Consider the following 15,692-nt stretch of genomic DNA (forward strand, 5'->3'; position numbering starts at 1 on the left):
GGTATGAGTCAGCAGTGATGTCTGATGAAACCTGCAATTCATAGCTGGACTGGATAGGAATGATTGTTTTACCTCCATGGGGTACGGTGCGCTAAAGTCAACCTCTGCTAACTCCCAGCCTGCAGACAAGGCACTCTCTGTTTTCCAGATCTCTTCATAAAAGCCATTCATATCTCTCAAGTAAAGGGTAAAAACAATGCTGCTCTCCTGCTTAAGTTGATAATAAAAAGATAAGCAGCCTGCCATTGAGGCTGTGGTCTTTGGTGAGATTAGCTGCGCCACTTCCTGAAAATGTTTGACGTAAACAGAGTCCACATACATGTAGTGACCTAAAAGTATAAAAGAAACGTGGCATGAGGACACCCTTTAATGGACACCATTTAAAACAAGTTGCAAGAGGTGGGCAGGGACAAGGTATGTATCACTGTGACTTGGAAAACAAGTAATTCAAATATATATTTTTTTCTCCCTTCATTCTATGTACAGCCCAAAGTTGTTTGGCTGATACCACGGGCAAAACAGCTCAGCTCTTTCTTAAGTCTTTAATCAAAACCTTCACATCAAAGAAAGTAATAAACTCTCTGAATTTTGAGATTCATTCATAAATGGAAAAAAAAAGTTACAACTGAGCAAATTCTCTGCCTCTCAACAGCTTGGTATGGTATTTAGTTTATCCAAGTGCAGCTTTTACTGAGGTAAACTAAGTAAATGAACAAGAATATGAGCTGTGTGTTTCCTCACAGGTTTTATTCAGCACATCGTTCATTTAAAGTAACAAATGAATTGGAAAAAATTTTGTAATTCTGCACATTTCACTGCCTGTATAAAGCTGTTTGATCTACCTAAAATTTGGTTTCTAATTGTTTTATATTTACTGAATGGATTGTTATTATTTTTTTCCACAAAATCCTTAAAAAAATACTTTTAGGAAAGATTCTTTAACAGAAATACACAATACAGATGAGTAAACACCCTTCCCCTCAACAGACAATATGATATACTAGGCAGGATTTTCAAAGGGAACAGATTCTCAGACTGTGATTTTGGGAGAGCTATCTTGATATAAGCAGGATATGTGCATGTTCGTGAATATCATGTGCAATTGTAGTTTTTCCTTTTCTACAGTCAAGAACACAGGATCAAACAGTACACATTGATCAATGGAAAAATGGTTCTTCACATGAAGAAAACTCATAGGAGAATGAAGTGCTAATTGGCAGGATGCTTCAGCCTGGACATTGCAATCTCTGACGTTAGGTTTGTATCTGCTTCTATCTACACAACTACAGCCAATGATCTAATAGTGTTCTCAGTCCTGGATATTTCACTTCTCGTTTCACAGTGGAACAAGGGGAAAGGGTTCCCTTGGCTGTGGGTCTCCTCCAGCTTGCCCACTGTCAGGGGACTCGTGATACTTCAGTGGAACTTGCCTGAGAAGTTCTGGGCTTCATTTTCTTCTGCAGTTTCCATATATCAACTAAAGTTTTCCTTACAAATGGCTGCTGTATCTTCATAACACACTTCTTGCAAAATGAAAGCTCTTCTATGAATTTTTGGTTCTTGGAGTCTTCTCAGTCAATGGTCATCAGTGAGGGTTTGGTGTGAACAAGAAATAGTGTGGCTACAAGAAAACAGATCACTCCCAGCTGCCAGCTTTTGCTGTCTCATAAAGTACTTTCTAATACGTAGAACCACTGTCTACAGTGTTTGAAGTTGTGGCAAGTTCAACTTCCATCAAAATTTTACCAGTATTTAAGTGACTTGGGGTTACGCAGGGCTAGGCTGACACTCTGTACTCAACTCACACAATTGTGAAATAAAATAGAAAGGCACAGCGGCATGAGTTAAGGAAAGAGTACCAACCCCACTTTTCATGATGCAATTCCTTGCACCATCAAAAACTCCGCATTGTCTGAGATACACGTTGTGTTGCAGCAAGCCAGATCTCTTGAGTCATCTGCTGTGGTATTTTATACAACAAAAACTACATCAAAGACTAAGATATCCACCAGACTTTCTCCACGATGATTTAAAGTGTTCTCTCAGCAAGGTGGCCAGAACAAGTATTTCAGACAGGGACAGTGCTAAAAAAAAAAAAACTTTAAGCCAGTGTGCTGGACAGCATTAACAGCATCCCATTTGACTGAAAGAAACACCATTCCTAAACCCTGTGCAATTTAAAATGAGATTCCCCAAACATGTTTCAATCCCTTAGCTTTCCTACTCACTTCCAGTGGCCACTGAGAAGAAAATCCCTGCCAGATGCACAGGCCAGGGGTACCAGTTTTTGACATACTGTGGCCCATACTTTTATACAAGCCACCGTAAGATGGATTCTCGCTCCCTCCCCTGCACCATACAAAATTTTATCACAGAACATCCTGAGTGGGAAGAGACCCACGAGGATCATCAAGTACAGCTCCGGGCTCCACACAGAACCACGCAAAAAAAAGACCATGTGTCTAAGAGTGTTGTCCAAAGGCTTCTTGAACTCCGGCAGGCTCAGTGCCATGACCACTGCCCTGGGGAGCCTGTCCCAGTGCCCGACCACCCTCTGGGTGCAGAACCTTTCCCTAACACCCAGCCTGACCCTCCCCTGTCCCAGCTCCATGCCGTTCCCTCGGGTCCTGTCGCTGTCCCCAGAGAGCAGAGCTCAGCGCCTGCCCCTCCACTCCCCTCCTGAGGGAGCTGCAGGCCGCCATGAGGCCTCCCCTCAGCCTGCTCTGCTCGGGGCTGAACAAACCAAGGGACCTCAGCTGCTCCTCATATCTCTTCCCCTCCAAACCCTTCACTATCTCTGTAGCCCTCCTTTGGACACTCTCTAATAGCTTTATGTTGCTCTCATATTGTGTCACCTAAAACTGTACACAGCCCTTGAGGTGAGGCTGCACCAGCGCAGAGCAGAGCAGGACCATCCCTTCCCTCAACCAGCTGGCAGTGCTGTGCCTGATGCACCCCAGGGTACAGTTGGCCCTTTTGGCTGCCAGGGCACTCTGCTGGCCCATGTACAACTTGCCACCAACCAGAACCCCCAGATCCCTTTCAGTGGGGCTGCTCTCCAGCTTCCCATTCCCTAATCTGTATGTACAGCCAGGGTTGCCTCATCCCAGATGCACAATTCAGCACTTGGTCTTGTTAAATTACATGCAGTTGTTGATTACCTCTGGTCTGTCAAGATATCCCTGCAATTCCTTTCTACCCTAGGGGGAATCAACAGCTCCTCCTAATTTAGTGTCATCTGCAAACTTAGAATGCATTTGAGTTACGCGTCCAGATTATTTATGAAAACATTGAAGAGAACTGGCCCTAAAATGGAGCCCTGGGGAACCCCACTAGTGATTAGTTGCCATCCTGATGTAGACCCATGCACTATAACCCTTTCAGCCTGACCCATCAGCCGATTGTTCACCCACCACATTATGTATTTGTCTAGCTGTATGCTGGACATTTGGTCCAGAAGCATGCTGTGAGAAACAGTGCTGAAATCTTTGCTGAAATCCAAAATATTACACTTACTGACTTCCCTTGGTCAGCTAGATGGGTAACCTTGTCATAAAAGAAAATTACGTTTGTTAAAAAGGACTTTCCCTTCATGAACCCATGTTGTGTATAAGCAATGACTATACTGTCTTTCAAGTGATTTTCAGTACTCCCAGAATAATCTTCTCCATCATTTTAACAGGCACTGAAGTGAGACTGACAGACCGGTAATTACCAGGTCTTCTTTCTTACCCTTCTTGAAAACTGGGACAACATTTGCCAGCTTTCAGTGGACTGGGATCTCTCCAGACCCCCAAGACCATTACAAAAATAATTGGGAGAGGTCTCACAATGACCTCAGGCAGATCTCTGAGTATCCTGGGATGAATAGAGCCCTATAGACTTCAGGGCATTCAGCTGGAGCATCCAGCTCCTTCTCCTTGTTTTGAAGCAGAGAGAAAGGCATAGCAACCATATTATAAAGCATATGGGAAATTTTGTGTGACCTTCTGCAAGTTCTCTCCATCTCTTTCTGATCTCTATTTACACATAAGTCATTCTTTCTTCCCCCACCTAATGGCAGGATAAAAGAAATAACATATAAGTATACATAAACAGTATAAGAGTCTTATATGAATCCACTATATTTCTGTTTTACATTTGTTGCTTACCCAATTCACTGTTAAGTGTGTGGTCTTTGGGAAGGATGGACTGGGAATTGCGAATGTTTCCTCCACCAACAAACCAGTTCACATTGGGGTTCCAGCGGTTCACAAAGCCACAAAGATGATTTTCTTCAAAGTCACACTCTACAATTGCAAACACCAGTTCAATGCACACATTTTCATTACAGAAACTAAAAGAAAGGCTAAGCATTGGGCTTGTTTTACATATGGTAGTGCAGAGAACAGCTACCTTTATAAAACTGGACGCATTGCTTAACAGCTTATAACAAATAAAAGCAAACTAAGGCACAGTTCCTGATCACTGCTATCCTCATTTCTGTCCTGATTAGTCCAATCTCTCTGTTCATTACATCTGCTGTAATTCAGAACCAAATACAATAGGTTTACAATATACCACCTTCTGTACTGAAGAGTCAGAGCAGAACACCCACTTGCAAAGCAGGGATGGCTGGAAGTAAAACAGGATTTCCTAGTGGTGGTAAAGCTGCTTTGTTTCTTTAACAGACCCAAAGGTTTGTGTCCACTGACACTTTTTTTAACTTAGCAGGTTTTAGCAAATGTCATGAGGAAATAACAATGAGTGTAAGTATTGACACTCTGTGGCCTTAAAGGTGCCTCTGTAAGGAAATATGAGGCAGCAGACAGCAGACATAATGTTGCAGCTCTTATGCTTAATGTTTGCAGAAGTCTATTTTTGTGAAAATATAACACTTGGTCCTGTTCAAACAATAAATAGTTTAAGAACAGAATGGGTTACTGAAATTCCATATGAATTTATATGAAATGTGTACATATACTAGAGAGACAGGTAAATACATACACGTTTTAGTGTGCACAGTCTTAAATTAAAAACAATGAAATATCTGTATCAAATGTGACAGTCAACTTTTCATTAAGAGAATACCCCTTGCCTTTTTCATAGACTAGAATCTTTAACTCAGCTTTAAAACAGCCAATGACGCATTTTGTGCTACGCAGAGAATATGAAAGCTGAGCAGACAGTACTTACCAATGCAATACCCAGGAGTTATTTTAATTTCAAAGATGGCTATACTGGCAGATTTATCTTGTCCCATTTCACCTTCTAGTACAATCTGCACAATATAAATCAAATTGTAGACTTTAGGGTGTCAGAATGACCATTATCAGCTTAAACATTTAAACCAGATAAACAGGTGAACTAACAGAACATATGTAGGGACCTCATCACTCTTACAGTCAGCAGAGGTACTTTTGCTGAAAGGCTTGACAGAATGTATTAAAGACAGTTAATACCCTTCTCTGAGGAAAAAAAGGCACACTGAAAGACAATGAGATGAGGTCAAAATAGCCTGCACTTCATATCATTCATTGCAAATAGATGGCTTTATATTCCTCATCTTTGGCTATACAGGAATTTACTGTGAGAGACACATCGTAAGAGGATTTGGGTAGAAATACTCTCCCCTAAGCTTCTGATCCTTGCTTCTTCCAGAAGGGCACAGAGGACAGCAATGAGAGAGCACATCTGCAGAACTAAGACGTGGCAGGTCGCGTATCTCCCATGAGACAGCTGCAGCTATGTCAGGCTGCCAAGAAGTGAGGTATCCTTGCTGCTTTGGTTCAGTCAGCTGTGCTTTCCAGTGAGACAGTTGATGCCTTTGCTTCCAAGAGTATTAACTGCCTGACTCAAAACAGCATTAATCACTGATTTTATGGATAGAAGGGGACAAGTGACTCACATGCTGCTAGCCCACATCAGTTTTAACCCAGAGATTTTAGAACAAGCACTCAGCATCCCATCAGTGTGGAGCGCATTTCTCTTCTGTCCAGGAAATGTATACAAAAGACCACATATTCCATGGAGTCAGAATAGGAAGAGTAAGGCCAAGAGTGGAAATGCTTGAGAATTAATCCATACACCATAATGCATACACAAGAAAGCTTGTGGTATCTTCCAAAATTGGGCTTACCTTGTACTTCTTTGTGCTGTTTGTTAAATCTAAACTAGCTATGAGCCAGCTATCTGAAGGCTCCTTGGCTGACCACATCAAACGATCAAAGCTCTCTCCTTCTTGCCTTAGATACAGGTTGAGCCTGGCATGATCAGATGAAGTCCCTGAAGTAGTTGCTATCTGATAAATCAGTCTGATGCAGCTCCACTCTTCAGAATATAGGTCAGGACTGAAAAGCACTGCTTTCTCACCCTCATAAGATGTGTCCACAGAAATGTAATGTCCTAGGAACAAAGACAGACACACATCAGAATTTTTATTTAAGTATTGCCCTCCAAAACAGGTAGCTGTAGACAAACCATTTGATTAGACACTCTTAAGCAGCAAAACCAACAGCTACAACTATATTGATTCAAAAACAGTGGTCAATGTAAAGTTACATTCAAATGTATCAGCAATGTCAATGGGACTATTTCAAAATTAATCTCCAGACGGATATTTTAGGAGCAGGGCCTAAAACATCAGTTCCTCTATAAAAAACAAATGAAAGGAAGTGATGAAAGGCTAAAAAGGCACAAAGAGGCTAAAACATGCCAAAGAAACAATATGTAGGAAAAGCTGACAATGATAAATAAATCACAGTAGAATGGATGCCTGTTCTTAGAGAGTTTGTTAACACATCAAAACCAAGATCAGCAGTGTGCAATGGCATACAGTAATCATAGGAAGCTGGAAAACAGTGCCAGAAATAAGTGAAACAGAGAGAGAAACAGAATTTCAAGGGAAAAAAAAAAAAAGAGGAAGAGGAAAGGAAGAGTAAGGGAAGGAGAAGGGAAGGGGAAGGGAAGGAGAAGAGAACGGGAAGGGAAGGAGAAGAGAAGGGGAGGGAAGCTAGGATGTTCTAGCTATACATGTATAGCTAGAACACTATCCCAGAGATGATCTGAAAAACAATCCTCCTAACCTCACAGAAATGTATATCAGATAAATCAGAACTGATACCAGTTCTTAACAGCTACACTGCATGCAAGAGTTGCAAGACCTCTTGAGGACTGTGTCATGTCAGTCCTTCACACAGCAGGGCATCACACCTACACTCTTTTCTCTCCTTAAGGCATATATTTCTCCAATTTTATTTTACTTGACCACAGAGACCATTCTTAGTTCCTACATATGTGTAAGCATTTGCTTAACTTAGACACACGAGGAATTAGAGTGATGTTGTACGTATTGTTTGCCTTTGAGGCACACCCTCCTCTCACAAATCCTGCCTGAACCCTCTAACTCAACAAAACCACCCTGGGGTTTCTTCCTAGGAGCTCTCCTATTGCCTCTCAGATTCACAAGTATTTTCTCTGTTGTGAAAAAAATCATAAGCATGGACAGTCACCACCCTGCAAGGCAAACAGCAGGCACAGATTTGGTCTATGCAGTTCCCAAAGTCCTCTCCCCACTGCACTCACGAAGATGCCAGGAGCTCTGACAACCCCTGGTTCCTTGAGCAGTGTATGCTACAGCATCCCACTTTATCTGCTCCCTCTCTTACCTGAGGACACTGCATAGGAAATGACCTAACACTTTGTACTCTGCATTTTTGTTTAGCAGATGTAAGATAAATGATCACTACTTACTTCTGGGATAAATGTAGCCCTAAGCAGTATAAGGGGCTGTGTGGACACAGAAAAGCTGCATTTTCTTTCCCTTTTTAGGTAATGGAATGTTTATTTTTGCCTCTTACCAGAACTTCTTCTTATATCTGCTGTGCCTGGTTTTAGTCTCTTGAAGGAAAACACAAAATCACTGGTCAAGTGCAAGTAACTCATTACTGCAACAGCATATCAAAGAAAAAAAAAATAAATACATATTTAGAAATAGGCACCTAATGCGCCTTCCAAATACTTCATCTGCCACTAACTGCAATGTGAGTGTATAAAACATCCGCCTGCACACAGCTATCAAGTTAGTCCACAAAAGATTTATTTGCATTTATTTGCTGGCATGATCTAGTCCAGGACATGCATGTTTTTTCATGAGGGTGGATGATACAGGGAGATTACTAAGGCTCTACCAGAAGTCAAATGCTTCTCACACAACACTTGTTTTACATTGATTTAAGTGGCATTATCCAATTCAGGCACAAAATCTGTCTGAATTTGGATCATTTTGCCTGCAAAGAAACCTGTAATTCAGAATCCATGCCTGGCAATTTCAGTTTAGATTTCAACCCTATTTTTGTCTAGACATCATGAGAAACCCCACAGGAAACATAACATTCTTATAATATTCACCTTTTTTTCGGAAATAAATTAGTGTTGACATAGAAAAACATTCCCATGAATACCTCAAATTACCAGCTGTGAGGTTCAAATGGCTGCCTGGCTTTAAGGCTTAATTATAAGTAGACTTATGTTCTTCTACAGAAGTAGTCATTTAAAAAAGAAAGAAAACCTCTTAAAGTTTCCAGTCAGGATTGGTCTGAATCCCCACTGATATGAAAGTAAAGATCATTAACTCTTTTTAATCAGAATCTCTTGGCTCTTTTCATTTTAAAGATTAATTTAACTTATTCATTAAAGTCTCCAGAAAAAGTGTTCTCACCCCCAATTTACTAATCCTTTTAGCCTATTCTGGAAAGATCGGAGTGTGATTGGCTCCACTGAAATCAATGGGACCACTGATAGAGAATTTTAAGTGTATGTTAAAATGCTTTGCTAATGAGGATCAGAGAGCCTGGCACTTTGCAGAATCAAGCACAGAAAATGCTAATGGTAAACTTCTTACAAATGAATGCCGCCATTGACAAAGTGGCCTTTAAACTAAATTGTGTTTCAATAATAGCAACGATGTGCCGTTGCTGCAGAAGGGAAGGTCTCACAATGCAGACCTCAAGAACTGACACAGAGCGATTGTGAGAGCAAATCAATGCAAAGAGAGGGCTCCTCGGAGTAAAGAAGCAGATAACTTTCCACACTTGTCTGTGGGAGTAACAGAAGGATATTTAGCAGTCTATGGAGAACTCGATGAATGCACACTGATGTACTCAGAAATCTCTCATTAAAAATGCAATATGCAGCTTCATTTGCAGCATGTCATAATGGATTTGTTTTTTTTTTCCTCAAAATCCTCCTCCTTCCAATCACCTACAGTCAATTTATAGAATTCACTCAGGAGTTGTCAGAAGAGGGCTACTTTTCAAAACCACAGAAAGTCACAAAATGCTGGGAAAAGTCTGATGACGCAGAAACACAAACATATGATTTCTTGCAATTTCTGGCAATGACTTGCTTAGGGGGTAGATACAGCCCTAATCAGTATAATTAGTTGTGTAAGTACAGGAAAGCTGCACTTGCTTTCCTCGTTTATGGAATGGCGCTTTTTTTTTTTTTTGTCGTTATGGTGAAGACACCTTACAAGCTATTTTACAGGTGACAACAGACAGGGACGGCTACCTACATTTAACTGCTGGCAGTTAGCAATTACCTGGGGATGGCAAACGTGTACAGCTGAGAGAAGAGTTGGGAGAAAGGGGACTCTCGGATGTATTTCTCTGGTGATGCACTCACTGTTCCAGCTGGCAAGTAATGCACTTTTCAACCCAGGTTTCTGTAGTGACTGCTTACCTACTGTGTAACTTGTCTGCTTTCTGCCTGGCAGCTGAATCAAACTCTGTACAGGACCAAGCATGTGCTCATTTTACATTTCTGCTTGTCCAAGCAAAATATTGAGCCCTCGGGGGACTTAGGACCCAATACTGCAAACCCATCCTCAGTGTGACTATGCATCACAACTGTAAGACTTGCAAAATGAGACCTTTAAAATCCTTCTGTGTGCAAGTCTCTGATCTTGATGCTGTAATAAGTAGTTCCTTACAAAGTCTCTCAATTACAGTTGGTTATATTGTAACTCTATGAATCGTTCACTCAGATTTTCCTAATCTATATTTAACCTTTATTTATTTATTTATTTATTTACTTACTAAATGGCCATCTCTACATCAGTCAGCAGCAATTATATCAATGGCTTGTGGGGGGTTGGTGCGAGACCAGCAATAGTACTTTTTCCCCCAGTTCAGTAAGGAAATGACAGTGATTGCTCTCCCTGTAAATAACACAAACAAGGCACAAAGCCAGACACTGGCTAATAAACTAAACCAAATCTCATTAAGAAAAAAAAGGAGGGGGGGGGGGGCGGAACTAAAATCACCAGCTAGCTTTTCACATTTAGAAGCATAACCACAGAAATTTTACACCCTTCATGGGGCTTATGTCTGACACAGCTGTTTGCTCAGTTCAGCAACAGTGAAGCTTTACAAGAAAAATGTATATAAACAGCAAGTTCCAAGAGAAACATTATTAAGGAAAATATGAAGCAGAAAAAGTCTGGAAATTTGCATTAGATTAGACACTTATTTATAGACAAAATTTGCAAGAAATGCCAGTTATGTTTGGATTTCCTCTGTACTTTCCCTATGGAAACACAAAAGAATATTACCAGGGATTCTTACAACAAAAACTGATGCTTCTTTGGAATATCAGTGTCTGGATTTTGGGGAGTGCCTTTAGGGTGTTTTGCTTGTTTGTTTGTTGTTGCTGTTTTTTTTTTATATTCTACTCCAAGAAAAAAAAAAAAATGGAAGCAAAACAGTTTGTTTTTTAAGACCTATTATTCCTTACTATATCACCAGGAAAATTGGTTAAAAATATTAATCATAAAAACATAAATTATATTAATGATAATTTTGCAAATTAAGTTTGTAATTGGAGGCTGTCCTTGGGTGCAGATTATGTTTAGATGACGGTTCGGACTTTGAGTTAAGAACACAGAAATTCTCCCATATATTTGAATGAAATTTTGGTTGAAAAGGAGAAGGCATGTGGATATTGGATACAAAAGCCTCAGACTAAACACACTGCTTTTGGGTCAATTCCTTGTCAATATAAAGGAAACTTTTCAACTAACATGGGCATTTTTTGCTGACCTGGCAGTTGTCTTGAAAAACAGAAGCATGTGGATCATTGTTAAATTTGTTTAACCTATGAAAAGCTGAGATTTTCTGGAGAAAACTTTTCCTCTCCCCAGGAAGAGTTACCATGCATTTTGGTAAGGCTCTTTGGAGAAAAGTGGAAGAGAGGAGCTTTTCAATTTTTTTTTGGTAGTGTCTTGGGAAAGCAAAAAATGGCATGAGCAAGTGAGCTTTCAATAGGAGGAAAAACTTTTCTTCTGCAATCCTATGAAAAAAGTCAAAGAAACCTCCAGACTGATCAAGCACACAAAAGCCTTGGTCAGGGTGTTACCCTACAGCAGTCTCCAGTGAGCAAGGCCTCTCGCGTGACCAGCATCTCTGGGCAGTGCCAGCAGCAGTTCAACACAGGCTGCTGCAGAAAGCAGCACTGCTCACCATTGCTGCCCAGCCAGGGGAGGAGGAGGAGGAGAAGAAGGAGAAGGTGAAGGAGGAAGAGGAGGTCTGTCCATCTGTCTCATGTCCCTGGCCTTGGCCACAGCAGTCAGATGAGGCAGAGCAGCAGCTGGGGCAGTGCTTGACCAATTCTTCTTGGTCCCCAGAGGATTTGCAGCAGCAGTTTCTGGCCCAGGTGGACAGAAGCTCACACAGCGTGCACTGGGCAGAGCAGCAAAGGCCAGCCCATGTTCATAAAGGTATACGTTCAGTCCCAAAATGTCTGAAACATCTGTGATTAAAGCTAATTGACAAGGCAGAACATAACCGGTATTTCCATTCCTGCTAAGCCACAGTGGAGTTCATTTCTGGTAAGCTGTTAGATTCGCACCAGAAGAAATGCACTGTTCCACTGGGACCTATTGCTGTAGGAAAAAACTTTTTGGTCTTTAAACCTCCTTGTCTCATCTGCGGTTTCTTAAAAGCAGCTCTGTGAAAACAGCTGAGGGAAAGAGATCCAGGAGGTGGTCTGTGTTTGCGGTCTGCAGTGACTGATGTCCAGCATTCACCACAAAACTGGACAACATAGGCTGTACTCATGCACAGCTGCTGTCAGGGGGTTCCCCCTCTTGTGTGTCCATAGGGGCACCTTAAGCCTAAGGCTGCTGCTTTACTGCAGCAACAGCTTGTGGTCCTGCCTGGCCACTGGCACCCCTCTTGTTGCTCATCAGGGAGGACACTTGAGGAGGACCCCCTTAAATTTACCTCTGTACTGTTCCACTTCTTCAGGAGGAACTATGGAGTTTCCAGGCAAATTTTACACAAAACAAGAGCATTTTGTAGGAAAGCACAACCTGGGGTTATAAGCAGACAGGTAGCTCTTCCCAGCAGCCACACACCTTCCACCACTGCACAACAACCCTGACGGCAGGAGCCCTGGCAGCAGGAGCTGCCCCCAGCAGCTCTCTCCAGGCACAAGCTCATTCTGCTTTATAGACTGAATCTGTCTCTGGGAAGAGAAACTGATTACTGGGACCTTTGGTGGTCAAGGGTACCAAAGCAGTCAGAGAAATGGTGTGTTCAACCCGGGGGAAAGAAGTTTCTAAAGGCTTGTTACTGACACTGTTTCCATGCAGAGGGCTTGGAAAGGGGAAAAGGGGCTAACTACCAGCCCCTTCTCCTGCACTGTCCTTTGCTTCTCCAGAAAGTGCACAAAGGGACCTGTTAGTGAGCCTGTCATAAAAGGTCAGAGTAGTACAATAGCCCTGAAGCCCTCTGTGCCTTTGGCATCTGGTCACAGCTACTACCATACTGGCAATGCCTTCTCGTCTTGATCCATCAGCATGGCTTCAAGCTCCTGGCAGGGGTTCAGCTTGTGCTGCTGTTTTCTGTTTTTAATTTAGAGCAGTTGCTCCCCTACAGTAGTCTCACTGGGGTTGCTTTAACTGCAAGAGTTTTTGGCCACAGAGGGGTTGTTTCCTCACCCTCCCTCTTCGAGTCCCAAGATCCTGACATCATGTACCAATTACACCAGATTTTCTGTTTGTTCCAAGCACAACCATGTGGGCTTGTTTTCTCTCACAGTGACCTCACAGACGCTTATACACTTTTCAAGTATTCTTTCTGCTTGTTCCAAACACAACCATGTAGGCTTGTGAAAAATCCACCAATTCCAGTGAGCAATTGTTCAAACTGCTCACATCTCCCTTTCACATTGTTCATTATATCATTTTGACACCTCTTTAACTGCTGACATAAAGAGTCCCAGATTATAGTCTAGTATTTCTGCCTTTACTTGCAACAGCTGTTTCAAAAGAGCTGTGTGATTCTTATTAGCTGGTATACTTGAGCAGAACACAAGTAAGATTTAGGTACAAGATACTCTGCTGTGAATTTCCGAACGGCAAAGAATTATTTTAGAAAAGCCTTTCCTTTATTCTTTGGCACCCTAAATCAGTTTCCATTGTTCCATAGGGAATATCAGAGATAAGCACCAGGTAAAACAGAAATCATCAGGCATGTATTTGCTGACAGCGCTCATCTCCCTCATTACGAGTTCCGCCCCTTTCATCCATCATGTTTCCCCAGGATCAAACACAGAGGAAAGTGCTGCAACAGCTCCTTCAGCCCAGTTGTTTCTTCTGGCAGAGCGTAGTGCGGGGCTGCCTTCCCTCAGAAAAAGAGGATGAAATCTTGCTCCTACAGTATTCCCTTGAGTTATGCTGCTTATTTACGTTGTTGATGTGTGCCATGGATGCGCAGGGGTGTGCCCATGGCATATCACTAGCTCTGCTCTGTGTTAAGCACTGAGCACATCTTGGCCTGCCCACAGCCGACTGACTGACCCCCAGTCCATGCTGCAGTGGCTCCTTGTTGAAGGAAAAGCCATCAGATGTGCAGCCCAGACCAAGCTGTTGGCTCATAGCCCACAGGGCAAGCAACGGGACGACAGCAGTGGCCCAGGAAGAGAGAGGACGAGCGAGCCTCGGGGCTGGAGCCTGTCAGAGAGCAGAGCAGGGCCTGCCCAGGCTGGCTTGGATATTGTGGGGTCAGGGTGAGCAGTGGGGTCCCAGGCCAGGCCACGTCACATCACTGCCCCCGGGGAAAGGAAAAAACCCATCCGGCAGCCTCCTGGAGTGCGTCTGCAAACCACAGGGGTGCGCTCAGTAAGAGATTATAAAAGCAAAGCTTTTCTACTGCATGGATCTGCTCTCTCAGCATCTGCCAAATCACTTGGCCTACTACATTACCCCAAAAAATAGCTCATCTGCCTAAATACTTGTCTGTTTCTCCCAGCTACATCAGATCAACTAATAAAATGTAACCTTTGCCCACAGCCTTGTACCTCCAAGAGAAGTTGTAAATGTGCTTGGCCTAGACAAATTACATTTACTCTGATGTTAACCCAGGCGCTTGCTTTTGCAAAGACTGAAATATTATTTAGTTTTGAAATATTTGAAATATTTGTTTGGTCTCACTGGCTTCAAAAGTTGAACTCCTGTGAGCTCAGTTTCCTGCTTTCTGTAAGCTTAGTGTTTTTATAGTTCTTGTGTATTCCAGGATCATTAGGACAACTGGCAGGCTCCTGGTGGAGTGATCATTGCTCTCACATCAAAAAACACAAACGGTGCTACTAACAGACCAGGTTTGTATCTAGATCCAGGCCTTGAAATAGCTGGCTACAAGAACTGCCTAAAGGTATGCTAATCAGATCCTGATGGGCGCTAACAGTAACCTGGTAGAAGGGTGCCCAAGCAAGCCAACCTAGCTAGACCATCACTTTTGAAAAGCTGCTGACAGTCACTGGCTCCTGACTTGTTTATTGTTGGCAGCCCCTTAGTTGCTGCCATGTTTACTCAATGGCTACTCTCGAGTAATCCACTCTAAGTGAGAAAGCAGCCTCAGTGACTCATTTTCTGTCTCAGCAAGACTCATCCTGGACCAGGAGCATATAACAGTGAAGATTCAGCAACTGCAACCACAAAACCGGCAGCCAAGGAACATATCTATTGACCTTGAACATAACAAACACCAGGACCGCTGCTAATACTTCCTGAAGCTCTGCAAAACTGCATCCAGTGGTTATCCACTTCAAAGATCAATATCTGGGGCTTCAGTTTACCAGGGATGCCTCTATTCCTACAGTCCTGTACACGAATCCTGTCTGGCAGTCAGCTGGTTGCAGTTGAGGATGTTTGTGAATGTGTACAGACTGACTGAGCCAAAATCCACAAAATCAGAGAATGAGAGTTTTCAAGGGATTATCAAAATAGCTTCAGGTTAGATAGCTGTGATCCCTAGAGCACACGCACATTTTACATAAATGGAAACTAGTTGTACAGTTAATCCTGAAATACACATTTGCCATTTGAACTTTAACTATAACCTGCTGTACAATTACATTCATTGGGTATCAAATCCCCTATGTCCAGAGATGTTTAACAATGTATTTTTCATTCAAATATAGTGCATGGGGGTTCTGGTCACAATCCTGCTCCTGCAAGGGAGCTCCTTTCCAAGAACTTGAGCAATGGCTTCTGGCTGAGTACCCTGAAACAGAAACTGTTAAAACTGGGAAAATTAAGCTAGAGGTGGATTTAACAGCCTAGGAAGACTGGAATTCAACCTGTCAGTGCTACTGCAATCTTTGGTTGGTTTTGTGTTTTTTTGGTTGGTTGGTTGTTGGGTTTTTTTCTT

General features: G+C 42.3%; 1 protein-coding gene across 1 annotated transcript in view; it reads right to left on the minus strand.

Annotated features, from left to right (window-relative positions):
- Positions 1-15,692, minus strand: part of MAMDC2 (MAM domain containing 2) — a 63,562-nt gene that overhangs the window by 24,798 nt on the left and 23,072 nt on the right. The window contains exons 3-6 of the mRNA XM_035558559.1: positions 6,119-6,384; positions 5,176-5,260; positions 4,152-4,289; positions 73-329 (exon numbers count right to left, since the gene is read on the minus strand). Of these exons, the coding sequence (XP_035414452.1) occupies positions 73-329; positions 4,152-4,289; positions 5,176-5,260; positions 6,119-6,384 (746 nt within the window). The remainder of the gene's footprint in view (positions 1-72; positions 330-4,151; positions 4,290-5,175; positions 5,261-6,118; positions 6,385-15,692) is intronic.

Source organism: Cygnus atratus, chromosome Z, assembly GCF_013377495.2.
Source record: "Cygnus atratus isolate AKBS03 ecotype Queensland, Australia chromosome Z, CAtr_DNAZoo_HiC_assembly, whole genome shotgun sequence".
NCBI classification, from domain to species: Eukaryota; Metazoa; Chordata; class Aves; order Anseriformes; family Anatidae; genus Cygnus; species Cygnus atratus.